At 41.6% G+C, this 14,628-nt stretch overlaps 1 protein-coding gene across 2 annotated transcripts in view; it reads left to right on the top strand.

Annotated features, from left to right (window-relative positions):
• The first annotated feature begins 662 nt into the window (after positions 1-662).
• Positions 663-14,628, top strand: part of ASB7 (ankyrin repeat and SOCS box containing 7) — a 37,719-nt gene continuing 23,753 nt past the window's right edge. Inside the window, exons 1-4 of one of the 2 annotated variants that reach the window (XM_063142181.1) lie at positions 663-768; positions 5,434-5,522; positions 8,921-9,007; positions 11,956-12,216. In XM_063142181.1, coding sequence (XP_062998251.1) covers positions 12,006-12,216 — 211 coding nt within the window. In that variant the 5' untranslated portion in view covers positions 663-768; positions 5,434-5,522; positions 8,921-9,007; positions 11,956-12,005. Of the gene's footprint in view, positions 769-5,433; positions 5,523-8,920; positions 9,008-10,705; positions 10,754-11,955; positions 12,217-14,628 lie in introns of those variants that run through there. The other variant, XM_063142182.1, reaches the window with a different exon arrangement.

Genomic DNA, 14,628 nt, shown 5'->3' with positions numbered 1-14,628 from the left:
ACGTACACGCGTATGTAACTTCCGGTGGGGCCCGTAGAGATAAGAAAAGTCGAGACTCACCCCCGCTGCCTGGACATCCGGTACAAAATGGAAAGCCGCGATTGGCCCTGTATTCTCCATACAGGGAACGGCCGAGTGGCGCCGCTCTACCCACAGCGCCTCTATGGTCGAAAGCCCCTTTCCCTTGCGCCGGGCTTTGGCAAAGAAGCCAAGAAAACAAAAAGTTACCGAGTTAACACCGGAAGTGCCTAGCGGGGCTGCGGCGGGACTGCACCCCCTTGGAGCGGGGGGGGGGGAACAGAGAGGGAAGAGGGGTGTGGAGAGAAAACACACACACACACACACGACAGAGGAGGCGTCGGCAAGGCTGTGGGGTGGGCGGAGCTTTCGGAGCCTTCGCGCCGCCCAATCGGGAGAGGCGGTGGGCTGCGGCGCGAGGCGGAGGGGAGCCGAGCGCGGCCGCTGATTGGCTGGGCGCCGGGGTCAGCCCCTGCCCGCTGACCCCGGAGTGAGGCGAGGAGGTGGCTCCTCTTCAGTCAGTCAGTCGGTGCAAAGTGCCTCCCCGTCCACTCGCCGACCCGCCGACCCACCCACCCCTCCTCAGCAGCCCACCCTCCTCACCCTCCCCGCCGTGGTTCGGCTCCCTCCCCTCGCCTCGCCCACCACCTTTCCCACCTCGCCCCGTCAGCCACGGGGGAAGCGGCTGAGGCGCGGCGGCGGCGGCGGCTGGGCCGGGCCCTGAGGGGAGAGAGACGGAAAGACAGACAGGTAACGGCCGGCGAGGAGGGAGGGGCTTAGCGGCCCCCTCCCCCAACAGCGGTATGGAAACCGGGGTAGGTGGGTGGGGGGAGAGAGGAGGAGGAGGAGGCGGTGGCAGCAGCAGCAGCAGCTGCTGCTGGCTGAGCCTCACCTGGGAGGGGCGCCTGCGTGGGCACCTCCCTGGGCAGCCAGAAGGGTCTTCTCGGGCAGAGGCTGCTGGGGTTGCTCAGCCCCCAGTTACGTTCGTAGTAGGGGAGAAGGAAGGGTCTGTGGGCAGGTTGGTCGCTTTCCCCCGTTTCCCTCTCTTGTCAAATGCACCATTGTATTTCCAGAGGTTATAGAGCTGGGTGATGGTGGGGGGGGGGGATACTTCCTATTTATCAATAACTCTTTTGCTGCTCTAGTTTTTGCTTTGCTTTATTCTAAGGAAATTTTAGCCCCAGTAACTTATTTTCCAAGGACTTAAAGAAGCAATAACCACTTCCTTTCCCCCCTTTCCACCACCCAAACAAGTAAGAGAAACTTAGTCCTCATCCTGAGTATTTTTTTTAAGTCAGAAGTAAGTTATGTTGAGCTTAGTGTGGTTGGGCTTACAGTGGCAAGTTTGTCTCTTCCTTAATATGGGGTTGGGGTGCAGTATGAAGTCAGGCTACTTAGTTGTGCTTGGAGAAGGAGGGAGGCAGACAGAGATAGCTTGCTTTGTTGAAGGCAGAGGATGGGCAGGAAACGATGAAGAGATGGGGAAAGGGTGAGGGTGATGTATCTTGCGGAAATGGGTAGCTGATGGGGTGGATCAATAGTGTGAATAGAGTGCTATTGAGCCCCCTGCAATACTCAAGAAGCTGAGGAAAGGGTGCAGGTAAGTCAAGGTGAGCCGCTTCCTCACAGTTAACTTCCCTTCCTCTTGGAAATTTGAGGGTGATTTGATCTGGAAGAAGGGGAAGATTATGTGCTGAGGCGTTGGGAAGCTTAGTGTGTGTGTCCCAAACACTTAAGGGAGGAGAGACTCTTACAATTGAACCTTTAGGGAAAGAGGGAGAAGGAAGGGTACCCTCCTGCCCTGAAGAGGAAGAAACCAAAGTGAGGGTGACTCATCTTGGGAAGGAGGAAAATGAGGTGGGAAGGGAAGTTATATTGAACCACTTCCAAAGACTCAACTTTGAGAGAGGGGAAGAAGGTTAAGACGACCAACTACCTTATTGTTCAGCCCTTTACCTGGGAAGAAATGTGAAAGATAAGGGTCACTTTTTAATTATTTTTAGATGAAGAGAAAACGATGGGTTAGAATGGGAAGGCCTTCCCTTATTAACTCCAAAGAGCGCTGGTGGGATTGGTTCTGCATAGCAGAACAGAGAAGCAGGAAGGTAAAGTTGATTGCCTCTTTCTCCAGGTTTAGAGAGGCTGTGTGGCCACTTAGAGCACTCGTCCTTCGAGTGTATGGTATCAGAAACTCATTTTTAGATGGGAACATGGGAGGGTTTACAAAGGGGGAGTTCTTCCTTGAGCAGCTCCCTTTTTTGTTCTTATTATTAAGACCAAGATATCTAGTAAAGAGGAGAAGAAAATAGCCCAAGGATAGTATGGCTATGGGTGTCCAGCTGAAAAGGGGACAATGTGTGTAGTTGCAAATGTACCACCATCCCATCTTCCCACTAGAGACTGAGTTTTCCCTGATCTATTCTGTGTTGTTCTACCATAGGCACGAAAGGATGCCCACATTCTACTGTATGCTCTGCTCTATGTTCTTTCCACCTCCTCCAAAAGCCGCTGTCCAGATAACCATTACATTTTCCTCTTCTGTGCATCATATTTTTGTCTTGCATCTTCTGAGAAGTGATTATTGCCCCTTATTACCTGTAGTCTCATATGTAGAGTTTTAGTATCTGAGCATTGCAAACTCAAAAGAGTCACTCCTTTCTGCCCATATCATGCTGTTCCCAATGTTAGCATACATCAGTCTTCTCCAACCTGGTGGACTCCAGATGCTTTGGACTACAACTCCCAGTATATCCAAGCATTGGTTGTTCTGGTTGGGCTGATGGGATTTGAAGTCAAAAATCATCTGGAGGTTGCCAGGCTGGGGAAGGATGGCATATATCATCCAAATGCTCTCTTCCCCTCAGACATTGCTTCTTTCATCTCTTAAATTTGTGTATTGGTTACAATAGATGGAGTTGCACTCCCTCGGAAAGAGCAGGTAAGTATTTGGGGAGTGCTCCTAGGTTCATCATTGTCCTTAGAAGCTCAAGTGACAAGGATAGTCTGGCTGTTACAGTTCATACATTGGTGCCTTTGCATTTAGATTACTCTCATGCACTTTATGTGGGACTACTCTTGTGCTTCATCTGGAAGGTGCAGCATGTGGTGGCCACGATGCTGAGTGGGGTACCCTGGCCAAGCACATATTACGCCAGTATTGAAGCTATTTCACTGGCTACTTGTTAGTAACCGAGCCAGATTCATGGTTTTGCTGTTGGCATATAAAGTTCTGAATAACTTGGAACCAAGTTACGAGGAATCACCTTCCCCGATACACACCTGTGTGATTGCTGGTTGTACTGCAACCTGCAGATTGTCACCTGGATGTCCTCCCCTGGTATATCAGTATGCCCATTAAAGATCCCTCTGTTTACCTAAACCTGATGTATTTTTTTATTTTATCAACCACATAGAGATATTTTTTTAGATATGGTAAGCAGTACATAAATTGATTAAATGAATATTGTACTGTTGGAGGTAGATATGATGTGAAGGTCAGGGAAAAAACATAGTAGAGATCAAATGATTTTGGGGGAAATATCCCTAGGGATTTTTTTTAAAAAATGTCTTTCTGGTTTCCCCATATTTTTTCTGGGTTTTTTCAAGGCCTTCTCATCTCCAGAGGTGTTGTAAGCCACTGTGGCTTTTGTCTGTTATAAATAACAGTGATGCTGAGAGTTGTAAAAGTTTTTTTCTCTGTAAACGTGGATAGGATTACACTCTTGTAACACTTGTCTTTAAGGTCATGATTCTCAAGTTGTGGGGATAGGCTTTTCTTGGGGACGGGTGCAGGGCACCTAGAAAGGGGTCTGGAGGTGTTCCAGGAAAGGAATAGTATCCTAAAGCACATAGAATCTTTTTTTCCTCCCACCAGCCAGGACTTGTGCAGTTTAAATGGCCTCTGCCAAAGTATCTTCATTGGTTTACATTTATTTTAGAACAACTTACCAAAATTTGCAAATTTCTTTATATACGGGATGAAAAGAACATGAGATTTTTAAACATTTTAATGTGAAAGTAATTGAAGCTCACAGATTCATCCATCCCTACTTCCTAAGGACTCATCATACCAACTACACTTGGGAAGAAAGGAGCTCATTAAAGGCTGCCATTTTGTTCTAAAGGTAGTTCTTGGCATATATGGGTGAAGGAAGTGTTCTGTCTTATTTCTTTTGTTAAGGTCAGTGTATGTTTAAAAGTGCAATCCACAGACCTTTGCTTGCCACAGAATGTAACATATGCATGAGAAATTTCTGCACGCTCACCTGTAGACCAGATTATTGCAGGAGGCGCACAAGATAGAGTAAGTTCAGAATGTGAGTTCAAGTTCAAACTCTGAGAAACATTGCTTTAAGATGCCAAACTATCTTCCAGTCAAACGCCATCTTAGCCAGTCCTTCATTGCCGGGATTTTCTTGGGTCTGTGGAAGTCAACATATAGCGGATCTCATGCTACCTCCAGTCCTTTTATATGGCCCATGAACTGTTAGATTGCAAAGCGACAGCTTTAATTTTTATATGAGTATCTAGCTTGACTGGTTTCAGATACTGAGTTTGAAATATAACAGGAAAAAAACAAGATAAAAGAAGTCCACATTCATTATTTGTGACTTGATTACCAATTTCATCTATAAAAATTAAACATAACTATAATAATAATAATCTAAACTGTGGGTATGTTGTGCAAGCTTTCCAGGGTTTTTTGATCTTTGGGGAAGGCTCTTTGCTTGGTCCTGTCAACATCAGAAGCACCTTTTTCTTGATCTGCATCTTCCATTTCTTGTTCTTCCTCTGATTTTCCAGTTGTCTAAAAAGGGTGTGTAACTTTTTTTTTAGTAGAACTATAGAAGCCAATAGGGTAGCAAGCTTAACAAATGAGTCTTAATTCCAAAAGGCTGAAAACTGTGGCTTTGTTTCTTCTTTTAATCTCGCAGGGTGTAATGCTCTACACCGGGATTGGCAACTTGTTGCCCTCCAGATGTTTTAGCCTACAACTCCCATCAGTCTTCACCATTGGCTATGCTGGCTTGGGCTAATTAGAATTTTAGACCAAAACATCTGGAGGGCCATAAGTTGCCTACTCCTCCTCTACACAATTGCAGATTTTGGTGCTGCTTTGTTGACTAGAATTACATAGTGGTTAGAGTGCTGGACTAGGTGTGAGGAGAACTGGGTTCAAGCCCCCAGTTAGTCATGAAATTAAATGGGTGACCTTGGGCCAGCCACCCCTTTTCAACCTAACCTTCCTCTCAGGGTGCTTGTCTGGATAAACTGGGGCATGAGTTTGGGAAAACCCATCTAATCTGCCTTCAGCTCCTTGATGGAAGGGTGGGACAAAATGTAATAAAACAACTGAGTCAGAAAGAAATTATCTTGTACCAACTGCAAACCTGGTTCTTTTGTTTGTCATTCCAGGCTCATGCCTCTGCAGAAGAAATTTGCAAATTTTGAATGCAAAACAAAAGTCAAGAGGCGAAGATGTAATGGAAGAACCGAGCATCCAGGTGAAAATCTACAATCATGTTTTTTATGCCATCACACCAGTTTGTGAGCTTTGTTACCCAGATTCTGAGGCTTGCTGACAATGGACTATAGCTGTTGGTTGATGTCTTGTGTAGCTTTCATTATGATAGCCCTTGGGAGTGCAAGTGATGTGATGCTTTTTCTTTGCATATTGGCAGGTTGCACTAGAGAATTTGGAGAGGTATTTTTGGATCTGCTGGTGTAAATTTTACATGTTCAATGGAAGTAGTTTTTGCAGTCCTATCCTATACATGTTTACTTGGAAGTAAACTCCATTGAATTCAGTGAGGCTCACTCCAAGTAAGTGTACATAGGATTGAGACCTGGGTAAGGATTAGATTAACTTCTAGATAAATCTGTAATTTTTGAGCATCAGTTTTTGTGTGCTATTTACACTGGTTGAGTTAGGATGTACACATCTCAGCATAGTAAGCTATGCACAAGGCTTGTGCCTGCCCCATCCTTGCAGTGTCCTTTCCCTCCTTTTCAGTGTAATACAATTAACCCAGTAAGTTTTCACTTAACCCATTTCCTGTTTTGTCTGAACCGGGTAACTATGGTTACTGTGGGTCAGAACAAAGTGGAATCTTAAACCATGGTTTGACATTGGTTTGAGATTCTGTTGATCAGAGTTTCCTGGCTATGACCTAATGGGAAGCTTGTTTATTGAAAACTTCCTGGGTTAATCATGGTGTACTGAGAAGGGAAGCGGTGACACCATGATAGCGAGCACAGGCTCAGGTCTTATGCATATCCTTGCTTATTAAGTTGAGAGATGTCTGTTTGGACTAGGCTTATGCGTGCAGATCCCTGAAAATGTAATTCCCCCTGTGATGTTTGTTTGCAATCACAAATGTTTTGAATGTGTATTGGGCTCTGTTGATGCAGTCATAGTGAAAGAGTCAAATGTTGTTTTTGTTCAGTGAGGCTCAGCATGGTTTCAGGGGGCTCTATGGTATTGCAAGAATTTGAGAATATCTCACTGGCAAAAGATTCACAAGTAAACCATGAAGGTTGGAACATATTGGCTTTAGTGTTGCTCTTAGTTTTGTTGAAATTAGTCTTACATTAAAAACTTGATACTTTTTATTTTATTGTCAATATTTATGTTTTAGTCAAGTACTGTACTGTTTGTGTTGCAATTCTTCTATGAAGTCTTTATGACCTTTAGATAAGTAAGCACTTGTTCAAATTGCAATATTTTTGTCAAATGTTGTGCATTTAAAACTATAGATGATACTTTTGCATACAAATAACACCAATTTCAGGTAGTTAAATTGGACATATTATGCCAGAGTCCAAAGGCCCTCTTATTAATGTTAAAAGGGTGATGGTCATGCTGTAGGATTTCCCCAGATTTAGTTTCAAAGTAGCTTGTGGAGCACAGCAGAAGCCTTCTCCTGGAGAAAATAGGTTGCAGGGCGCCCAGATCTTTTGTGCATACTTCTCTGGGATTAACAAACTGAATTGAAATAGAAATCTTTGTTTGCATACATACAAGTAATATGCACAGTGCTTTACAATCCTTAGCTCATTCACTCTCTACAGTTGGCTAATTGACCTTGTACAAGGCCATCCAAAATGAAATGTCAGTGAGGCAGTGTTGAATACCTGTTTTCCAGACCCAAGTCAAATCCTGTTCACTAACATTTTGTTCATTGTTGAAATGCAGCCACTTCATGAATGTAATGGCATAACTGCCATTCAGTATTGCATAGCAACGCTAAGCATAGTGTTTTAGAATTTTTTCACTTCCCATCCTGTCTTTAGCTGAAATTGTTAGAGGACGAATCTGAAGATTGTTTCTGAAAAATGCTGTTTGTCTAGGATGGAAGATGCAGCAACTTTGCATTTATAAGTGAAGACGCTAAGGCCTTTTAAACTCTAGAAATAGCCTCTGGTTTGTTTTGATTTTTCATAACATCATAACTTCATATTGTGAGACTTGCTTTTGTCCACAAAAGAACACAAAACTACTGATTCTCTCTCCCTCAACCCCAGGTACAACACAGCACCTCAATGTTTCTTGCTAGGCAATATCCTAAGTGCCAATCTAATTCTGTGCCTTATATGCATAAGATAAAATGGGAGCATAGTTGTGCAAACAGCAGCAAAACCTTTAGGGAAGGTTGTAGCTCAGTAGAACATGTGCTTTGCATGTAGAGGTTCTCGAGGTCAGGCTTTGACATCTCCAGGTAGCATTGGGAAAGACTCTTCTTTTCCCTGAAACTCTGGATAGCTGTTCCAGTTCCAGTTGTTGAGTCAGATGCACCAGTGGTCTAACTTGGTACAAGGCAGTTTCCTATGTGTTAGAATTACCTTTAATGTTGGCTAGACCCAGTACACTAACAGATCCTGCAGAAATGCAGAGAGCAAAGATGTGGTGAAGGATGACCAGAAGAGCATTCCTGGTGCAGAAATTATAAATACAGTTTTGCATTGCATTTGCAAAAACATAAGCAGTAGACATTTATTTATTTATTATTTAAGCATTTTTATCCTGCCATTCAGCCAAAAAAGGCTCTTATAGCAGCTTACAAAAATATTTCTTGACATTCCCTATTTTACTCAAATGCCTCCTATGCTAGTGTGGGTAAAGCAAAGTCATGCATATGCAGAATAATGAGGAAGTAAAATATTCTTGTTTGGGATAAGTGTCAACCACACTTAAAGTGCTATAAAAACTCACCACAGTTGATTGACGAATTCCCTACAAGTGTCATAGAAGTGTGCCTTCAAGGGTGAAATAATGCCAAGAAAGTCAGCCGTGCTGTTGGGAGCTCTGCTAAATGTCCAAATACGTACATAGGTCCTGTACACAGGTCATCTGTTATATCCTAATGAGGGAACTGGGTCTCCGATCCTGTGACCAGGGCACATCATCTGGATGATCAAGTCTTCTATTTAAACCCCAACAGTGACATTCCCATTGCATTATCTTCTCCATTTACTTGTTTTACCTGTATTGCAGATTTTCAAGAAGGAGAGTGTTTCTTTCTCATATAACTTTGGGGTATGTTGTATGTATGCTTCTATAGGCCGTAGTGGGAGGGCCATTATTGAGCTCCTCTCCTCTTTGCAGACAGAAAAAATGTTTAGGGTTTTGGTGCTTGTACATCTATGTGCTTACTAGAAAAAGATCAGCATGCAGATTTCCCGGGTTTTTTTTCTTTCTCTTTCCTCTTCAACTACCCTGCACTCTTCCTCCAGCTTGCTTTTCCTGCAATTTAAGTGACTAAAATAAACATCTTTGATAGAATTGTCTCCATGATTCCATCCATTTTGTGGCGTTATGATGCTTGCAATCTATGTGGCATCTGAGAATTTTTCTTGTATTTTGCTTACTTTGATCTAACAAGACTGCTTTCTTCATTTCAAGGTGAAGCAATTTGCTTGATGTGTTACACCTCCAAACCAAGTTATGTATAATGAAAGTGGAAAGCAAAAAGTGACCTCTACGTATAAGGTAACTTTTTAAAAAAAGGAAATGCTTTATCTTGCGTTATTCATGGAAAACGTCTGCTCCTTAATCAGAATTGTAACAATGGAGATATCGTTGGGAGCAAATGTCCCAGTGTTTGGGACATATCACAAGAAATGACCATTTTCTTTGCTGGCATTTTCTTCTGTCTTCATTGACATGCCAAAACATACGTTCTAGTTAGCCAGCCACATAAATAGTTTTAATTAAAGGACTAAAGCTGTTTCAGACATTGGTATCTGGCATTCCATATTTTAATACTGAATCTTATTAACAGCCAATGTCCCCCACCCTAGCTACCATTATTCCAGAGACTTGAACTTGCAAAACCATCTTAATTTCAGTTATGGTTAGGGTTGATTTGATTGAAATCAAATTGATTTAAATTACTTCTCTGAAGCTCAATTTTAATTATTGAAACCACTAGTGAGGAAGATCCTATTTAAATTTTTTTTAGTAGAAGTACACCATTTATTTTTACTATAACCTTAATACTTATTCAGAGATATTCAGGGAGCTTCGGCTATTGGGCGGTATAAAAATGCAATAAATAAATAATATTAGAAGCTAGGTACACACTAAGATATTATTCTGATTTTATCAGATTAATTTTCCTCAAAAATTATAATGATAATTTGGTCATTTTAGTACTAAAGCAGAATGAACTTGTTATTGTTATTATTATTATTATTTATTTATACAGCACCATCAATGTACATGGTGCTGTACAGAGTAAAACAGTAAATAGCAAGGTCCTGCCGCATAGGCTTACAATCTAATAAAATCATAGTAAAACAATAAGGAGGGGAAGAGAATGCTAACAGGCACAGGGTAGGGTAAGCAGGCACAGGGTAGGGTAAAACTAACAGTATAATGTCCGCACAACATCAAGTTTTAAAAGCTTTAGGAAAAAGAAAAGTTTTTAGTTGAGCTTTAAAAGCTGCGATTGAACTTGTAGTTCTCAAATGTTCTGGAAGAGCGTTCCAGGCGTAAGGGGCAGCAGAAGAAAATGGACAAAGCCGAGCAAGGGAAGTAGAGGCCCTTGGGCAGGCGAGAAACATGGCATCAGAGGAGCGAAGAGCACGAGCGGGGCAATAGTGTGAGATGAGAGAGGAGAGATAGGAAGGAGCTAGACCGTGAAAAGCTTTGAAGGAGATGAACCAGCTCCAACTGTTCAATTAATCTTGATATTTTTATCATGATGTGCCAGAGTCACCACCACCAAACAGGCTTTTAAATTGCACTGATAAGATTGTTTATTCTTCTAGTTAGTTTCTTTTCCAGTGCGTGTGGGTTTTTGAATGGTTAACTATTTCAGTTTTTAGACGTAAAGTTCTTTTAAAAAAAATTAGGCAATTTCGACCACAGCAGGTACAAAACCAAAATGTTCCCAAATGGGGTCTCTTTTATGGCCTGCTGCTGTCATGCTAGGTATTTCCCTTCTACAGTGGCAGATACATGCAGCAGAAGTTTCCTCAGGAGTCAGGACTGTATGAATCTGTTCTGTTCACTATTGGTTTCACTTTCTATTTCCCTCTCCATCCCTTGCATTTATATCTGTACTCGTCTTCTTTGTTCAGGTCTACTCCATCTCCCCAAATTCTCTGTTCATTGACCTTTTCCATCTTTGCACTTAGAGAGAGGCAAGGCTGAGAGAGAGAGAGAGAGAGAGAGAGAGAACGAACATGCAATTCTGTACACCCACTTGCAGTGAGGAATAGGACTGATCAGGTTATTATCTCCCATTTCCATAAACTGCTATTAACGTATTCATAGAATATAATTAGAATTTGTATAATTAATATGCACGACCTCGACTCTCTTTTTTTACTAATTGTTATAAGAAAATTTCAAAATCTAATTTAAAATTTAAAAATTGATTTAAATTTTAAAAATTGGATTTTTGAAATTTAAAAATAAAATTTATTTTTTATCAACTTTGGTTATGATTTTGGTTATGGTTATGTGCATATAAGAGTTCCTGAAACCTTAGAATTTTTTTTTAAAAAATCATAATTTTTGCAGAATTTGAGTTTCTCTACCATTTGTTGAATTGAAATGGAAAGAACCAACTTCAACATTCTTCCCACTTGCATAAGTTTGCAAGGCAGGAGATGAAAATCTGGTCCTATATTTATATAATTCAAACACATGCACTGCAAAGGACAAATCGTATGGGAACCATGAGACAATTTGGGTTAGTAGTTTCTTTCTGTAAATCAGTGTGGCTAGTCTCACTGTCTGCACATAGCGTGTAGGTAGCATTGCATGGCATCATATTACAAACACTTCTGATCACTTATACATAGAAAGTAAGATAAAAGATCCTTGTTACTTAATCTGCTGTTTTTCATAGGATAATTGAACGTGCAGCTTTTTTTAAAAAAACAAAACACTAGGGACCACTTCCCTCATTTTCCCCTCCTCTTCACAAGTTTCTACTTAAAACAACATACCTGCTAGGCACTTGCCTTGAGCTTTGAATAGAAATTCTTAAAATGAGGCATATTTCTATTTTACTGTTTTGTTTAATTTGAAACTCGAGTTTTATAACAAAGTAAAATTTAGAGACAACTATTTGAAATCTCTAGTGTTGGTGTGATATGGCCTTATTCCCACTGTGCCATAACCTGCCTGCCTTGAGCCTTATCCAGAATGACAGCTAATAGCAAGTATGATGTTGCCACTTTAAATTCTGTATTTGTGATTATCTCAACTGACAAATATTTTGCTTTAAGAAGTCATGTCAGGGCGTGGCTACTCTAGAGGACAAATGGCTTTTGGGGAGTGCAGTGGGCTATGAAAAACCCTGTTGTATGGGGTCATCCTGTGCAGTTTTTTGTATTCTGCTCCAGTTGTTGGTCAGGGGGTGGTGTTGCTTTCCCTTCTCTCCCCCCCCCCTCTGATTTGTACTTGGTCTTTGTCAATTGAAGGTGACCAGTGAGACCTCATGACCCTGCTTTAGGAGGCAGATTCTGCGAGGATGTTACATCACCACTGCCGGAGGAACCCTGAGCTACAGGAAGAGTTGCAGATCCAGGCTGCGGTGGCTGCTGGAGATGTTCACACTGTGCGCAAGATGTTAGAGCAAGGTTATTCTCCAAATGGTAGAGACGCCAACGGCTGGACCTTGCTCCACTTCTCAGCAGCAAGAGGGAAAGAAAGATGCGTTCGTGTATTCCTGGAACATGGAGGTTGGTTGACTCTAAAGAAAGAATTTATGATTGTCTGACCAAGCATTAAAGAGTTTTATCATTCAGACTTTCTCTTTGAATTCTTTGACTTTTTATGGCAATGTCTGGTTTTGCATTTGGCTCCGCAAAGTGATCTGGTGAACTGAGTATAACTTATGAGGGAGCAGGAAAAAATAAACTGAGCAAGCAAGCTATGTAGTTGCAAAATCCACCACAGGGTGGCGTTCTTCTGTTAAGTGTTTTGAATAATATGCAAATCAAACAAAGAAAAGGTTAAGTGTTTGGTTCCAGACCTCTTTACTGCGGGTGACTGGCCCCTGTATCTGAGCTCCCTTACATAATATAAGTACAGGTGGGCGTTTACTAGGGCTCGCTATAATGCTCTCCCTTCCAAGTTCACAGAAGGCAGATATCAAGGAATCCCAGTCCCCCAAAGGTTATGCCCATGTGATTCAGCTGAGATAGAGACATCCTCTCATGTTCTTTTACACTGCTCGTTCTACTCAGAGGCCTGGTCAGGCTTAATTCATCCTCTACTACAGGACTTTCCAGGTAACACTGAAGAATTTTATACCAAGTTCCTCCTTGCCGATAGAAACCCCTCAGTTACGTATAAGGTTGCTAAATTCTGCCACTTGGCTATGAGGACACGTCATAACCTATTAACCTCAGAGGACTGTTAAATCTCTGGGAGCTGGGAACTAAGGATCTGTACTACTTTGTATGGTTGCTGTTGCTGGATTAATGTTGTGCTGGTCTCGGACGGTAAAAAAGTGATTTGATTAGTGGGGGACTGGCCAGTAGAAGTTTGTGTGTGTGTCCTGTTTGAACCCTTAATACGTAGAGAACGTTCTTCATCTTAATGTGTTGTCTAAAGTGAATTGGACCCAATGTGGTGGCATGCAAAATCAATAAATTGGGGTCAAGATGACAGACTGGAATCTGGAAAAAATAGAAACTTTGGGGGGAATTCTCGCATGGTCTTTCAATGGGAAATCAATGCTGGAGCAAGAGCTAATAGAATAAACGGATTGAGTGAACCACGTTTCTGCCAAACTCTGACAAAACGTGTTTCTCGTATGTACTTATTGGTTTAGAATAATTTCATGTACTTGAGAAGCACTGGGTCTTATAACTCAATTCTGCTCATGTAAAATTAATTGCCCCCTGCTATTGCCGATGTGTTCATTTTTGGACTCCTTAATAATCATTTCCCAGTGCCCCACTGGAGCAGATACCCCTTGCTTGGCCTGTGGCTATATAGACAAGAAAAACAAAGGCATTTTCTAGTTGTAAGAAACAGAGATCCTGTGCTTTAATACTGCATCTCTTCCTTGAATTTGATATGTAGTGCCCCATTTATACTTGAGTGATGTGCTCCACAAATATGAAGCCCTTACTGCTAGATGCTGCTGACTTGATTATGGAACCGGGCATTTTACAAGAGCATGAATTTGTGCAGCAAAATATGTGTCCAGCCTGTCAGTAAAATAATGTGGTCCTGAAGAATACAGAACTTGTCTATCCCTATCTTAAAGTAAAGCTTGCTCACTCACTATCAAAGTGCATAAAGAGTTGGCAGGTTTTCAGAGTTTTGGCTTGTGTTTAAATAATGGAACCTTGTACTGCACAGCGGTTATAGTAACATTGTTCTTTAAGATCCAATAGTAAGGAGCCCAGTTTTAAAATTTATCCTGTGCTGAATTTAGCCAGAAGATGGCAGCATAGTTCTTGCAGAGCAGATCTAGAGCTGCAGCAAATTTGCTTCCCAAAATTCTCCTTTTTGAATTTTGATGTCTAATATTCACTAGCTGTTCTTTGCATGTGCAAATCTTCTTCAAATGGTGTCTGAATATTTGATACCTTTAACACAATGATATTTAATTTCGATATTTGATATATGATAGTTGGCACACAATAGTACTTAGCCTTTGTCAGTATTGACAGCTGATAATACAGTAGTAGGTTAAAGTGGTTTTCAGACTTTCTATCATCAGGATTGCTTTGATTTCTGTGACAAAATCCTCTGTAATGTGCAAGAGCTCTGGGGTGATTTTTATGGTGGCACTCACACTTAGCAATGTTAAGCCTTATTTTGTACAGATTCCGCTGTAGCTACACATTGTAGAGAAGACAGCTATGGTGGCAAACTGTTCTTCTCATTGAGCAACCCTGGTAAGGTTCCCTAGAAGATAGTTTTAAAATCACTGATAACTCTGGCAGCATTTTGATAGTTGGCATGCAGTAGTAATATTATTGGATACTTGATATTTAGTGGGGTGCTTTTTACCTTATAGTGTTGATAACATAAAACGTCAGGTTTTTGGTAGCTAACATCTTATGAGATTTCATTTTGGCAGGCTTCATTCAAGAGATGCCCCACCTTTTTAAGTGTATATGTTCACATCCAAG

Source organism: Elgaria multicarinata, chromosome 16, assembly GCF_023053635.1.
Source record: "Elgaria multicarinata webbii isolate HBS135686 ecotype San Diego chromosome 16, rElgMul1.1.pri, whole genome shotgun sequence".
In the NCBI taxonomy this organism is placed as follows: domain Eukaryota; kingdom Metazoa; phylum Chordata; class Lepidosauria; order Squamata; family Anguidae; genus Elgaria; species Elgaria multicarinata.
This window is presented reverse-complemented; position numbering and strand designations above follow the sequence as displayed.